The 17,038-nt window shown below is 35.5% G+C and overlaps 1 protein-coding gene across 15 annotated transcripts in view; it reads right to left on the bottom strand.

Annotated features, from left to right (window-relative positions):
* Positions 1-1,421: 1,421 nt before the first annotated feature.
* PKIB (cAMP-dependent protein kinase inhibitor beta) overlaps positions 1,422-17,038 on the bottom strand; it is an 87,114-nt gene continuing 71,497 nt past the window's right edge. For 14 of the 15 annotated variants that reach the window (XM_020287194.2, XM_020287189.2, XM_076003021.1 and 11 more), the window contains 2 exons: positions 10,358-10,534; positions 1,422-2,186 (listed from right to left, as the gene is read on the bottom strand). In XM_020287194.2, coding sequence (XP_020142783.1) covers positions 2,119-2,186; positions 10,358-10,526 — 237 coding nt within the window. In that variant the 5' untranslated portion in view covers positions 10,527-10,534 and the 3' untranslated portion in view covers positions 1,422-2,118. Of the gene's footprint in view, positions 2,187-10,357; positions 10,535-10,678; positions 10,830-17,038 lie in introns of those variants that run through there. The other variant, XM_012777531.3, reaches the window with a different exon arrangement.

Consider the following 17,038-nt stretch of genomic DNA (forward strand, 5'->3'; position numbering starts at 1 on the left):
GAATTAACAAATTCAGGTGCCCACCACCTCCACTACCAGAGAATAATGACAAGAGCATCTGGAACGAAAAGGACAACAATGATGCTGATAGCTACTATTTATTGAATAATTATCCTTTGCAAGCCATTATTAAATTGTTTAACATATAGTCTCATTTACTGCTTCTATGCAGCCTATCAAATATGTACTATCATTAACACCATTCCACAGAGAATAAAACTGCAACTTAGGGACATGATGTGAATTGCCCAAGATCATACAACTAGTGAGCAGAAGAGCTAGGATTCAAACCCAGATAATCTGAATCCAAACTCCATGTGCTTAACAGTTTAACTCTCCTCCAGGATTTCTCAACCTCAGCACTGTTGACACATATGCTAGGATAATTCTTTGATGTCGGGAGTTGCCCTGTAGAACCATAGGATGCTTAGCAGCTTAGCAGTATCCCTGGCCTCTAGATCCCAGTAGCACTTTTCTCCTTTGCTTCCCTTCTCCAGTTGTGGCAGCCAAATGTCTCCAGATGTTGCCCACTGCCCTCCCTCTGGCAAAATTGCTCACCTGCTCCAGTGGAAAACTGTGCTAACCTTTCTTTATACTGATTATATAACCCCATGTCACTAAATAACCTTTAGAAATATAATTTTAATGGCTATAATATATTTTATTGAATACTAAATTAGTGCTACACCTAAAATAATACTTTTGATTATTTTATAAGGAAAAATGTATGTTTGATAACTTAAAATAATCAAGTTCTTTGAAATCTACCCTTTTATTGTATATAACATATAAAGGTAAGCCTGGTCAATAAAATAATAAGCAGGAGGTGATTTATACTACGAAGATCATTAATTTCATTCTTTAAAATGTTTCACCATTTTTCACCTGGCATATTTTATAAGACAAAATGAAGGAGATTTACGTCAGTAACAAATTTCTTTAAGAGTGAAAGAGTTTATTTGGTTACTGTATACAGATGGAGCCTAAGTTAACAATCAAATCAAATATAACTGCATGCATATATTTCTGAAAATGAAATTAAATTCATTATTCAAATGTTTAAAAAATCATAATTTTATTATTTTCCTAAAATGTCTAATAAACCAAAATTTACTAAAGCTTTGGTTTTGTTTTTGTACCTTTTAAAATATATACTTAAATATATATTAAAAGGATATATTTTGCTATTTTTATCTACATCATTGACTAAATACTTAAGTGCCTACTGCTACATTAGCTACTTTAGGAAAGATAGAAAAATTAAGGTCTGCACTCCTGAGAAAATTATTTTAGAAACAAGTCATACATACACAAAAGCCATAAGAATAAGAAAAGACACTGTAAAGCAACTAGTAAAGTATTTTATATAATTCATATTGAAGTGAAACACATACACACACACATACACACACTCTCCAAAGTTAAGGAAGATAATAAAATTCATTTAATAGGCATGTTCCATATAAACAATTTGTCACAAATTTTGCATTTTAAAGGACTACATGAAAAATCACAGTATGCACAAACTAGAAGCAAAATGTATCAGACAAAATATCCTAGAGATATTTATTTTATCAAACTTTTACAATTTTTCCAAATCTTTTTTAAGGTCTGGGAAAAAATCTGGTGCATTTTTGGTTAAAACAAATACATTCTATCCATGTAAATTTTGACTATTCTAGTGTTCCTTCTTACCAAAAAGCATAATTTCCTACAATTCCATAAAGTTTTTAATTAATGGTGTTTGGTTTACATTTACCAAGAAGTGGTTTTCCCATCACCACAAAATTAAATTAAAAATACATCTGTTTAAATAAATCCAAAAGAGAACAGTGAATTTTGTTGGGTTTATAGACAATGATATGTATTTAAGTGATCATGCATTTTTAACCTTTTTCTCAGGTGCAATTTGGAAGTAACCTGCCTTTTAATACCCTACATTGGACATCATTGTTGCAATCCAAGTGAATAGTGTCACAACAAAATTATCTAATACACATATGTTGCCTAGGGCTGCAATGTTACCATAGTTACCACCAGATCAAACATCTCAGGAAAACAGAGCCACTAAGTCTTTCAACTTGCAAAAATTCAGCACTCTTGACAGATTATGAGCCTTCATTTTCCTTCATTTGGGGGCTTTTCGCTTTGGTCTTGTGTTGTTTCTTCATCTTTCTTTTTTACATCTGAAAAAAAAATTCCATTCATATGTAGAATGTATTAAAATATATTTTATGTTGTATTCTAACAAAACAGTTCACTTTTCCTCTATCCACTGTAGTCATTTTCTATTTGACTGGGACATATTTTGCTCTTAATCCAGGTATGGAAACTATACAAAGAAGGGAGATAAGAGTAGGCTTGGAAATCTACATTCTCCTAAACAACTTTCTCTCCTATTGTACAAGGTTATTAAACACCATTTAGTCTTCTAAGGTATATTACAAACTTTGTCAGTAAATTGAAACACAAACAGTGTGACTTGCCCAAAGTCACGTAGCTAATAAGAGACAGAGTCACAGCTTGGACCCAGCCAATTGGTTCCATGGTCCATGGCCTTAACTTTCTCACTTTCTCTCTATGCTGGATGATACTCTCTCCAGCTTCTTCACACTTTCTACTCACTTTGCTCTTAGGAGACGACTTTACTTTCTACTTCACAGGACAACAAAATCCAAACCATCAGATAAAAGTGTCCTCAACTTCCTGCCATTAAATGTCTGAAACTCCCTGTGATTTGTGCTTATTCTTTCTGTATTTCCACCTACTGCAATCAGCACTGGCTTTGTAATTTGTCGGCGCCCAGTGCAAAAGGAAAAGGAAGTATGCTTCTACAAAATTTATGTAAAATTTAAAGATGATAACAGTAGAACGTTTAACCAAGTGTGAGTCTCTTCTGAGCTCAGGGCCCTGTGCAACCACCCTGGTTACTCTGGTATTGCTCCTACTATCCAGGTCTAATGTCTTCATGATACTAGATCTTATCCATTTGTGCTTCATCAGGAGGCTGACTCTAATGATCTTGTCTCCTTCTCTCTTTCTCCTGGCTTTTCCATTTCCTCAAGTCATTATCATCTTCAAACTAACAAGGACCCTCTTTCAACTGCAATTCTTCCACCACACTGTCCTGTCTTTTATCCTTTAAAAGGTACTGTCTTTTGCTGTCTCCATTTTAAAATAAAACTATTTAAGTCTCTACTAATCCTCCCAACTTGCTTGTACCAATCATCAATAGCATCTTGGAAGATAAATCTGCTGGACTCTATTCAGTTCTTCAACTTCCATTCATCAAATATTTATTAAGCATGTACTGCATACAAAGTAGTGAACAAAACATACATCTTCAGCTCTCAGGGAACTTCTAATGAGAAATATGAACAATAAACAAAATAAGTAAAATGTGTAGTCTGTGGAAAGTGAAAAATGCTAATGAGAAAATTAAAGCAGGAGTGGAAAATAGGAATTATCAAGACATCTTGGGACCCGACATTTGCAATTTTAGATAGGGTTGGCTGGGAACACCTCACTGAGAATGGAGCATTTGAGTTAAGACCTGAGATGGTAAGGGAGTGTGCTGTATGGACAGAAGGGACGGCAGCATTCTGAGCAGACAGAACAGCAAGGTGTAAGGTAGCAATGTGCAGGAAGGAACTGTAAGTGGGACAGTGTGGAGAACAAAAGAACAGAAAATTGATTCAGAGAAGTCCCCCAAAACTAGATCTTGTACATGAAAAGTGGCAGATTTATGGACCAATTTCTAAAGAACAGCTAACAGTATTTGCTGATGGATGGGATAGATAATGTGAGAGAAAGAAGGGAGGCCAGGAAGATTCCAATATTTTTGGCTTTACTAACTGGAATTATGAAATTGCCTCTCACTGTGATGGGGAAGTAAGGCAGGAAGAGCATGGTTTCTGGAGTTCACTTTTGTACCCATTAAATTTGTGATTCCTGTTAGATATCCAAGCAGAGATGCCAACTTGGCAGCTGGGCATATGAGTGTGACGTTCAGGGGAGCTCCAGGCAGGAGATAAAAATCTGTGAGTTGTCAAAAGGATGATCATTAACCCAATGACATTGGATGACCTCACAAATGAAGGAGTGTTGATAGAGAAGATGCCCAAAGCCTGAATTCTGACACCCTCCCATCTGTTGAGAGGTAGAGGAGATGAGGAAAGAGAAGCCCAAGGAGGAGCACCCAGCGAGGCAGGAAGAAAACCCAAAGGGTAGAGTGTCCCGAATACCCAGGGAAGAAAAATGCTGCAGGAATAAAGTGACAACCCTGACAAACTTACCAAGAGATCATGTAAAATGAGGACTAAGAATGGACCATAGATTTTAGCAGAAACAATGTCATTTGTGATCTTGAAATAGCAGTGGAGTGGAATGGAGTGAAAATCTTACTAGGGTTAGAGACAGAATAGGACAAAGAGAAGGTGGAAGCACAAAACCAGAAAACTCTTTCAAGCAATTTTGCTACAAAAGAGAAACAAGAAATGGGACAGTAACTGGAGGGAGAATTGAGATCAAGAGAGAGTTTATATGTTACAAGCCCTACTTGGTTGCCTTCTGATTAACATAGCAAGTGTGTAGTAAGTGTTATTGAAAGAACTCCCTCAGAAAAACAGGCTTGTTAGGAAATGGTACTCTGAGGCAGTATGAAATACAAAGCATTAAATTATTTTTACAATGATTTAAGTAGCATTTGTCACCAGTGATTCTATACAAACTACCCACAAAGATTACAGCTTTCAGAGAAAAGCTGTTAGTTCTGCCATCTCTAAGTTAGTCTAACAAGGTGATGATGTAAAGTCCCCTTAAGTAGTTAGTTCTCTTCCTATGAAATGAACTAGGAACTCCAGATAATGATTAGATGAAGACCAGCACAATATCATCTGTTGAAGATTTAGTGTCTTCCTCAGGATTATCAGCTAAAATATGAAGCATAGTTCCAAACACCTCTTATACAAGAATGTTTAGAAATATATTGAAAGATGATTGGAGATAAAAGAAAACAATAAACTTCTGAAAGAGGCTATGGTTGCTGTTAACTACTTAATATGATGCTAATGAAAGGAAAACAGCAGTAAAATAAAACAGTTATTTTTCATACATAATACACTTTCAGGGATAGTTGTTATTGTTATTCTTCTACCTTTTATACTTGTCAAATGCTTTCAAAATAATTGAAAATATATTGTCAATATAGTTTTTTAACATAACTTCTCTGAGAGTGAAACATCAAGCTTTCCTTTCAAACCTGCCCCTGTCATTTCAAATGTGAATAAGCTTTGTTGCACATTTGTTTATCTCATCATCTTGGTCATAATTAATAAGAGCTTTTAAGAAAGTAAGAAAATGTGGGTTTCTAAATTATCTGGATTCTCTTCTCCTGAAGTCTAGCTTAGAAAAAAACTTCTTTTATATATATTTATGTAGTAACCTGTGCTATTTTAAATAAGGATTCAGAACTTAATGATATATCTTTTAGTGATATACCACTTGAACTATCTACTGAATTATGCTTTTGATTAATACAGATTTAAAATAAATCAGAATAGTCCATTTGTTACATTTTTCTATTTCCATCCTTGTGTTCTGCTCAGTTCTTTATATCATTTACTTTTTCCAGTCCTTGTTAGAACACAAGGTACAGTGACACATTTTGGAGTGCCTCATGGAACAATGATTCTATAAGATGTGTCTTCAGAGATGATGAAAGAAGTGAGGGAAAGAAATACTGTCTATGTCCCATCCTTAGAGGGTTGTAGGCACAATAGCACATTAAAATCTCTGTTACAGAGGCTCTGAAAAGTCCTTGTTTAAAAAGCAAACTTATCGAAAAATTTAAAAAGCCAATTATGCTTAAACCAGCAATTAAAAACATTTCACAACACCCTTTTTGTATGTGACATATAAACAAACATTCAGAAGAATTTCCATAAACATGCACTGGGAAAAGTTGACATAATGGGAAAGATGAAGGCCTTGGAACCAGAGGTTCTACCATCACCTAATTTTGTGAGCTTGGGCAAGTCATGTAACCTGCTTGAGGGTTAGTTATGGTAACATCTATATGTCAAAAGGATGGACCTTCTAAAGTTTCTTCTCCTTCTTACATTCTGTGTTTGCATATGTACTAAAAAGATAATCTATTCATATGGTTTGAGTGGTACGGGATGATTTCATTTGCACTGTTTTTCTCCTCTATCATATAAAATACATTTTGAAAATACATACTCAATTTCTTAAAAATGTACATCTCTGAATGCTTTTTCCTTTAGTCAGCTAGACCTATATATCCTATTACTTAGTTGACATGTCCATTTACATGGCTCTTAGGCATCTCAAATGGAATATGGAGGGAACAGAAATCTTCATTTTTCTAACTCTCAAAATTGGCTCTGCTTCAGGCTGGCTTTTCTCAGCATATGGCAACACCAACCACCTGGTTGTTCTAGGAGTTATCTTCCAATTCTTTTCCTCATCTCTGATGCATCCAATTCATTATTGAGTCCTATAGATTCTGCCCTATAAAACATGTCCCAAATCCACCTGCCTTTCTCCATTTTTACTGCCTATTTAAAGCCATTATCTCTCACTAGACTACCGCACCAGTCTCCATGAGTAAAAGTTAACAAAATCCTTTCTTCTTCTCTAGGGACAAAGTTGACTTGGGGTTAATTTTCTATCTCTGTTACCCTGGAAATCACATGAAGGTAGAATGTCAGCCTAGTTACTAAGATTATCGTAAGACTGACCCAAATAGTACGATATATCTGTGATGAGAGAAACTACATAGGAACTATAAATACCTTGTAGGAAACCATACCATTGGGCTTCCCTGCATGCAGTAACTCTTATAATTGAGTATGTCTCTTGCAGCGAAGCTAGGAAGCCTTGTCCAAGGACTTGCTACGACGGATTAGCTCATTCAGGACATAAAGCTTCTAATGCATTTCCCCCATTCTCTTTTGTAACTGAGTCCTTCCTTGGTGAGGTGAGGGGACCACACAGAGACTAGCCTCCAGAACCCCTATGTGAATTGCCACAAGGGCTCCCGTAGAAGATTAGGTGATGCTGCCCTGCTGGCCCTCTGATTTTCTTGACTGTACTTCTGAGTAGAATGGTACCAATGTGTTCTTGTGAGGTTAAATGTTAAATTAGACCTAAAAAAGATTTCCTAATGGGGATTTGCATCTCCTAATTCAACCATTTCCATTATTGCTATTTCACAATCCATTCCTCACATAAGAGTGAACATTTTAAACATCAATGAGATGTCACTCCTGCTGAAAATCCTCCCATTCAAATTAAAGTCAACCTCTTTCCCAGGTTTCTAAAACCCCACAAGACCTAGCCCTTGCTTATCTCTCCCACATCATCTTGTACTACTTACTCTCCCTCTCACCCGCTGCACTCAAGCTGCAGTGGCCAGCTTTTATGTTTCTTAACAATATCCATCTTGGTGCACCCTAAAAACATTTACTGGATGCTCCTTCTGCAGAGAATGCTACTGGTTCTGATCTTCATGTGGTTGGACCATTCAGTCATTATTTGAAACATATGGTTGGCATTCAGATTTCAGTTAGGGTATTACTGATTTCCTAATCTAAAGTAGCCACCTAGCATCTTTCTACAATAGCACCTTATTTTAATTCTCCAATCAAACATATTACTGTTGACATTTACTTATATTCTAACTCTCCCATTGGAATATAAGATTCATGTCAGCAGAAGTTTACATTTGTTTCATTCAGCACTACACTGCTAGGTTTTAGAAAGGTGGTTAGCACCTACTGGACCCTAAATTGAATGATATGTCTAATAAATAGTAACAGTGGACATTTAAAAAAGTGTACTTTATGGGCTTCCAGATGTCACCCTGTGTCTCTTCTTGCTGATATGTTATAAGGCATCATTGTACTCCCTGTCATGGTTATTGATTTATAAGGAATAGATTAAGACAGATTAAAAACAGATTAAATCTCATGTTGATTTCATGTAAGATCCAAGACATTTGAGATCCTAGATTCCCTTCCATCTAAGCATATTTATCAAAAAAAACCCCACAAAAACTAAAAATAAAAGAGGATAGGCCTGAGTGAAAGCTGCACATCTTCCCCAGAATTTGTACTTTTAAATAGCAAAAATATTAAAACCATAACATCTGAGAGAGATCCTAGCTTTCTGTTTACATTAACAATTAAAAACTATTCATTTAAAAATCCTTAATATTTGTGCTTAGCTACTTATTTATATCTTTATTAATAAAACATTATCTATGCCATCTACCTATATAAGCCTATTTCCTTTTGTGTATGCTTTTTTCTACTTTTTTATTTTTTAAATTGACAAATAAAAATTGTATATATTTATGCTGTGCAACATGATGTTTTGATATATGCATACATTGTGAAATGGCTAAATAAAGCAAATTGATATCCATTGCCTCACATACTTAATATTTTGTGGTGAGAACACTTAAAATCTACCTCTTAGCAATCATCACTTGATTGCTATTGATGATACTTAACCATGTTGCACAGTGGATCGCTTAAGCATTTCTTTTGCCTAACTAACATTTTATCTATTTTGACCAGCATCTCCCCAATTCCTTCAACTCCCAGCACTTGATAACCACCATTCTACTCTCTGCTTCTAGCAGTTTGACTTTTTTAGGATCCTATATAAGTGGGATCATGCAGTATAGGTCTTTCTGTGCTTGGCTTATTTCACTTCACATAATGTCCTCCATCCTTTTGTGTATTCTTTTACACCTGGTGCTATATGTAGTTTTATTTTTAACATCTTAAGTTTCTTAATTGATGCCTTTGACTATATTTCAAAATGATTTAAAGAAAAATATAAAAACAGGAACAGTCTTCTTTCAGATCCTGGTGTCTCTAGTCATTAAAATAAAATGGAGATTACTGACTCTCCCAAAGTATATTTGCTCTCTTTTGCTTAAGTATATCATGTCAGTAAACATCAAGATTGTGTGTGTGTGCTTAAGGTAGATAAATTCTAATTAGGCTCTTTACGCTAACAGGTAATTATCTTCTTCACCTCACTAGTTTAGAATGGGCCCTCCAATGGCAATATCATGTTCTGACAGTCATATTACATTTTCAAATTTAAAAGACCAAAAACATTAATATGTTTTTATTTCTTTTTTTCCCCTTTATTTTTTCTCTTATTTCTTCTTACAATATTTTATGTGTATAAGTGTACTTTTTTACTCTCACGCGTAGTATCCGTATGAAAAATGCAACGGTCTTTGGAAAAAGGTGAGGTAACCATGGACTGCATGACTGGCCACAGTCTGGCCGACAAAGATATAAGTATTTCATAGCAATTTAACCAGGAACATTTGCAACTTTATCAGGTAGTACAGAACGTCCTGAGGCAAAGAACCAAGCGCACTTTTCTGGGGGTCCCAGGAATGGGCTACCTGTGGGTAGCTTCTGGCTCTCCCTTGCCTCACTGCCACCAAGAATAAATTTCTGCATGCATACTAGAGTCCACCTGAGACTCTAAAATGAGGCACAAGGCACAAGTATTTTGCTAATGGCTTGGAAGTAAAATTATCTTTAATATTTATGAGTAAAGTTTTCTTTAACTTTGATTCATGTGGTCTTTTTTCCCCCCTAAATATCTACAAGTGTTTTTAAATGAAGGAGCACTTTCAACACTTTATTGAAAGTATTCTTGTATAGATTTTTGGAAGACTAAACTCTAGAAGCTATATATACTGTATGTAAGCAATGGAGAGAAAGACCCAAGATTTTTTTTCATGGTTTGACAGCTGTACCTTTTTCTTAATGCTACCTTTTCCTCTTGGTTGAAAAATGATCCCCTTTCATACAAAGATTCACTTTAAAGATCTCATCCCTAATTGATAGTAATATTCTTCCTAGATATGAGAAGTAAAAGGGCTTGTAGCATTCTACAGTGAAGCAGAAGCTTCCAAAGTGATTTGTCAAGGAATGGCAGGAGGAAAATTATTTTATTAGAGTGCTTGTCTATAAATTTTGTAAGCTCACTGAGGGAAGGATCACACTAGTTCACATTTGCACTCCCAAATATGAGCCTTATGCACAACTATACGCATTCAATGAATAATAAAACTTCACTTTGACACAAACACATCATGAAACAAAAAGATGAAATTGTCTAGTTTCAAAAAAGCTGAAAAATTTCCTTACCCTTAAACAAAAGCAGAGAGGTTTAAGAAAACAAGCAAGAAAAAGAGCTCTTTTAACTAATTTAAAAGAGAGAGAGAGACTGTTCCAGAGAAAAGGATTGGTTAAGAAGAGAGAAGTGCTGCTGATTTTAAGAGGATTTTGAGTATTACCTTCCTTCACGGAGAGAGCTTCCAGTTTGTTGGGCAAATCTGAGGTTCCGCCGGTTGCAGCTGAACTCTGGATATCTGGTAAGGCATTCCGGCGGCCTGACCTTGCTGAAGATGCAAAATTGGTGACCCCAGGCTCCACATCAGTCATTTTTGATGAGTCTGTCCTCATAGCAACATCTACAAATAGAATGTGCACATGCAGACGAGGATGAGCCTATTCAAAGCTAAATGTTCACCACAGTGGTTGAAAGGCATGGTTAGATCAAAAACACAACAGGCTTAGGAGTCTAATCATTGATCACAACCTCCATCAATGTCTACCTTTTCCGTCCTGGAGCTTCCATTTGCACATTCGCTGAGTAGAGCAGGAAGTCCTCAGTGTGAGCCAGATTGCTAAAAATAACCCCTGAGCCGAATGAGCCACTTGGATGCTTAAGGGTGCAGTAATCCCTTGTCTTTTGTTCTGCTTTTCTATGGATAGATCAGCCAAACTAGGGCTTGGAAGGAAATGAAAACTGACTTGTTTGACCACTCCTGTAGAGACTCTGCCTGCCAGTATTTGCTTGTGGTGCTTGTTCAGGCTGAAACCAAATCACTATAATTTGTAGGGACCAAATAAAACATAGTCTGCTCCTACTCTTTAGAAATAAGAAATTCAACTTTATCTCAAAGGCTTTTTCCCCAGAGAAAGCTACATTATTTTGGTCTGTTCTGGTCTGAGACGTAATTTTCAACAGACTCATGTTTATGCTAGAGACTGTAGGACCTATTTTACTTTTTCTTGCCTTCAAGTAGACATGATAATTACTAGTGCTTTCCTAAGCATCCTTTATTTTCCTAGCAATTGTCTCCTTCTAAGAAAGAATTCTCAAACAATTATTCACTGTAAAAGGAGGGAGGTAACAGTTATTGTTTATTCTGAAACTCAGCCTCTTTTGTATGATGTTTTCAAATGAATCTTTCCTAAGAAGTCAACATTAAATAGTATCTCAAAAGCAGCAGAAGCTGTTAAGAATTTACTGAGAAGCTATTACATGTCAGGCTGTCAGCTAGGCATTGAGAGTACAGAAATATGCTATTTTCTCCATCTTTAGGGGACTAATACTCTCAAAAGAGAGAAAGAAGGTATACCAAGATAGATATCATAACATAGAATGTGCTAATTATCAACCAAGGGAGGGAGATAACCATTTGTGCCACTGAAGAAGGCAGAAATATGTGAACCCTGGCCCACACACAGCAAACAAATTTTGCTCGGAAGTTGGAAGGGAGCCCTTTGCAAATAGTTAACTTCAATTCAGGATACGCTAAAAATGAAATAAAATGGTCACAAAACATAATGTATTTGATATTAAAGACAACGTCTTTGGTCCATTGCACCCAAGAAATGTATATTGAGCTTAGGGTGGTTCTTAGGAGTACAGGAATAGTCTGAAATTGCTCAAGAAAGGAGGTATTCTATTAATTCCACATGTATTCTTGTTTTTCCAGAGATCATGGGAAATTTGAAAACAAAGTTAAGTTTTCAGAAATAATTTTGGAATCCATTAGACTTTCAACTGATATTTGTCAGCTGTCTAGAATTGACAGATAGCTTGAAATAATGTAAAGAGCACTAGATTGTTAGGCAAAATGAATTTGCTCCTTACAGACTTGCAAGGTGATGTTGGTCAATCCATTTAATTTCTGTGAGTTATAGTTCCTCCCCTGTATAACAGGAATAACAATTAGCTTGTCTGATTCACAGGATCCTTATGAAGAACTAGTGAGATAAAGAACAAAGAAACTCTTTGCAACTATGAAGACGTATGTTTGATTATTGGCATCATTGTTCATATCTCACTAAATTTTCTTTATTCTACCACCCTCCTATGTATCCCCTTTAATCCTCACGAGAAGTATCTTCCTACTGGAAGACCTCTTGCATTTTAGATGGAAACCAGCATTTATTCATTATTACATGCACATTTTTATGTAATTTAAAACTCCCAATAATCCCATGTAATCCCAATAATCCCACTCTCATTTAAAACTCCCAGTAATCCTCTCAGGTAGTAAGGTATTATCCTCACTTTGTAGATGTGGAAACTGGGGCTCAGAGAAGTTAAGAAACTCATTTAAAGTTGTACAACTGCGGAACCAGCACTCAGAGATGCAAATCCAGTTTTAGCTTACTCTGAAATTAAGATAACATAAATTATCACAAAATTATCTGTGATATGTATAGATAGTCATACAAAAGCTACTTTAGATTCTACCTTCATTATTTTTTAAATAGAGAAAATAGGGAAAATATATATATATATACGCATATGTACATGTAATTATGTATAAAATATATACACATATATATGTAATTACATGTATATGTGTATATATATAGTTGAGTTCCTGTTTTTTCAAAGTGTTTATCCCTAGTTTGAATGTTTGGTTAGCTTATGAGCCATCCCATGATACATGAGTTTGAGTTAGAGATTTCTTCTCAACAGCTTGTGAGAAGTGCCCCGTTTGGAAGTAGACCCCATTTCCAGGCCTCCAATCTGTCCTCAGCAAATTAACATTACATTGGAAGCCACCATGGCCATGATAAACTGTTTATCTATGTGAAGCATCTTCCTGTGTAACTGCAAACAAGTTAACTATGCTAGGCTTGGAAGAACAACTCCATGAATATCTTAATTTTACTTGTGCAACAGTCTAAAACCTTAAAATTGAAGATAATAGCTATACAAATATTAAGTATGCTATCTCAAATATTTAAATGCTATATATTTTATATTAAATAAAATGGGTAAACTTCTTTATCAAGATGTGACATGATAAAGGAATATTGCGTTGGAATTTGTATATTGAAAGAGAACTTCTAAAAAGTTGGCCCATGGAATAGGCCTTCAACATGGCTGAAGAAATTCTTTCTGAGTTTTGGGATTGCTTCAAGATTTTTTTAATACTGGCTAGCTGCTATTTTGAAAATTTTTGCTTTTGTCTTTTATTATTATTTCAGATATAGATTTTCTTAATTAGCCCTTCTATGTAGATTGATGCTGGAAAAAAAATCATCACAAAACTATCTAAAAGTTTGGTAAGGTTATATTCATTAACCACATTTTAAGATCAAAAACAGACTGGCTATATAAGGAGTCCAAGCAAAAAGGCTGCTTTCCTTTGGAGCTACTTGGCTGTGTCCAACCTCACATTCAGTACCATCTTCCTTTTAAGAGCCTGCCGCAGATGATGGGTGGCCAAGATGTCATGCTCCACCACAGGCAGACCAGACAGCTCACCCAGCCCAGCCCCACAAGGCTGTGGGAAGATGGAGCTTTCTACAAAGAAAAGTTACCTTCCTGACTGAATGTGTCACTGGCCTAGAAATCGTTGGCAGGAGCATTTGAATCCACAAGGTGATTCTTAACTGGGCTCTTTTAACTCCATGGCAAAGAGATTTATTGTAGCATTGGAAATCATCTGAAAGCCCATCAGAAAAAAATGGGAATAAATTATATATTATGTTATGGAATATTACACTCTATTTTAAAGAATGCCTCAGATCCAGTTAGATCTATCTATGGAGGTGTGTCCATAACACGCAGTAAAATAAAGCAAATTTAAAAAGTAATATTTACAGTGTGTGGGAAAAGAAGGAAAAGTAATGAATATAATGTGATCTCAAATTTGAACAAAGAATATAATTCCCAATCTTAGTTGGGAATGGAAGGGAGAACAAGGAGAATATTAACCTTTCTCAAAACTTTTTTATATATTTTGACTTGTAATAATGAGCATATATTTTGTAATTTAAAAGAATTGAAACATTCCCCTGGGAAAATTATGAATAAATAGATATTCTAGCATGGAAAGGCTCCAAAAGTAACATTTTGACAATTTAACCAAACAATAGCATATCTTTAAGTGAGAGGTTCTCCCTCCCCCAAATAGACGGTGGTACTTGACTGTTGTTAGTTTCCTATACAACATTGATTGCATATGCTTGATATTTTTTAAGATATATATAAATATGTGTGTGCGCACATATATATATAAAGAGAGAGAGAGACAATTGTTCTCTCCAAATGCTTTGTGACATTTAAAAAAGTATAACCTATAGAAAGATGAGAAAACACTACTACAAAAAATGAAGGATTAACTTCTAGGTTCTTTTAATTTTCTGAGCTTAAAAAGCTAACTATGTTTATGTTTGCCATTCAAGGCAGCTGACTCACTAGCAACTCTTCCTCTTTTTCTTCTACAGAATTAGCACAGGAATCTGGATGACTTCTGCGCTGTCAACTGTGGCTGCTTACAGGAGATGGAGCCCTTTGGATATTTGGAGATTTCACAGATGTCCTTGCATTCCCACAACTAAGTAATGCATTGTACATTGCCTGGGACACACTTTGATCTCTATTGAAAATATACAGTTTTCAGGATGCTTAACAAAAGACCATTACATAGTCACATATACACATATGTGTTAGCGTCTTTACAGTCCTTGAAATATTGAAAGTGCAATACCAGCACAACTGAAGAGGACAAAGATGTTCAAGCTAAATGGAGCATTAAAGGCACATTAAAAAAAAAAATCACTAATCAGCTCCCAGTAGGCTCCAAAAAGCCTGCTAAGAAAGGAGGACATTAGTATGTTGTAAGCATAATTATAAACAAATTGAAGTTTTTGAAACCTCCTTCCCTTCCAACTGAGATGGTCCATTCTCTAGCTCACACACATTCTTTCCTCAAGCTTCATTACTTGAAGCCAACACTGCAAGGGGTGGATACCTTCTTTTCTCAATCTCCAACCCATATCACTCCCTCCATTTCCCATAGTGAAACCACCACTCATTCTATAAGGAAGATTTCATATCAACTTCTTACTGGTTACATTAGTTCTCTGGAGGCATGAGTCAGACTATCTGAAAAAACACTTTTTATTAATAGAATAACAAATAAAGAAGTAAAAATATGCATTTAGGAAAGTCAGTGCTTTTCTTGACAGAGACAGAAAGATTGACAGAGAGACAGACAGACAGTGCTCTCCACTGATAACTGAATGCTTTATCTGTCTCTCTTCAGCTCTCAAGATCTTACTATGTTATGCTATATTTCTTCAGTTCTCTGCCTACAGGTCATTATTTTGTTTGATTTTCTGTTTTGAAACATACAAACATCTTCTAAACAAGGTGAAAGAACTAGAACAATTGCTTCTTTATCTGCCAACAAGAACAGATTATTTATTCATCCAATCAACATTTATTGAGTTCCTACTAAATTATTATGTGCAAGGCCCAGTGCTTGTCCCACAAGGTACAAAGAGTAACCCATATTCTAGTAAGATGAGACATAGTCTGATTTTTCCAGTTACCTTTCTTTTTTTAAATTTCAGAATATTATAGAGGTACATACATTTTGGTTACATAATTTTTTATACAGTTTGAGCCAAAGTTTTAAGTGCACCTTTCGCCTTTGTACTCGTTAGGTGTGAATTTACCTATCCCCTCCTCCCCTCTCCCACCTGCTTGATTTCCGTTGAGTTCCATATGTGCGCATAAGTGTTGATCGATTAGTTCCAATTCAGTATTGAGTACATATGGTGTTTGTTTTTCCATTCTTACAATACTGCACTTAGAAGAACGGTCTCTAGTTCCATCCAGGTTGATACAAAAGATACTAGACCACCATCTTTTATGGCTGAGTAGAACTCCATGGTATACATACACCACATTTTATTAATCCACTCATATATTGATGGGCACTACCTTTCTTGACCTAAAATCTTGTATTTGGAAATAAAGTAAAAGGATCCACCCCTAAAACGTGAATCCTTTAACACACTTACTTTTCACCTAAGTATCAAGACCATTTTAGGCTAAACAGAACTTCCATGAAATGTAGACATGTATAAGAAGTTGGTTTTTTTTTAACTTAGAGACCTTCTTTTTTGTAAAATTCTTCCATATATGATATTTCTGTTCCTCCAGTATAAGCCACAGGGAATTTCAACATACATTGGTAGGCACATGGAAGTTATTTTTACCAAAGAGATAATCTGACAGCTTAAACATATACATTTCAAAATGCAAAGTTATTTTTCCATAATCTTCTGGAGAAAGTAATGCACAAAGCTGAATACCTTTCCATCCACTTACAACAATACTTACTATACTAAGATAGGGCCACTTACAACAATAATATGAATGAATGTGGTTAAAGTATTGTAGGCAGTTAGTTTGCAATAGGGCTTCCCCAACCCCTTGAAACTTCCCAAAGGACTATCAGATTTCTTCTATTATTACAGGAGTTTATTTTTTACAGACTATATAGTGCAAGATTCCAGATCCATACACTTAAGTAATGCAGTGATGTAACATAGCCAGTTTTATCAAAGTCCTTCCTAAGTTCAGAAAGTACTTTTTCTGCCATTACTATGATGCCTCCTATTCCTTTTCATAATACAAAAACAAAAACAAAAACCAGCTACCTATAGGGCTGTACACTGAAAATTCAGTGTACACCAAAAGTTTTCCTAAATAATAAGCAGGTTTCCCTTGTAATATATTATATTGAGAGAGAGAGAGAGTGTGTGTGTGTGTGTATATTATGTGTAGTGGGTGGTATCCAGAATTAAAAGTGATATTGTTTCTTTTCCTTTAGATGAGCCTAGTTCTGAATGGTTGTAACCACAGC

The sequence above is a fragment of the Microcebus murinus genome, chromosome 5 (assembly GCF_040939455.1).
Source record: "Microcebus murinus isolate Inina chromosome 5, M.murinus_Inina_mat1.0, whole genome shotgun sequence".
NCBI lineage: Eukaryota > Metazoa > Chordata > Mammalia > Primates > Cheirogaleidae > Microcebus > Microcebus murinus.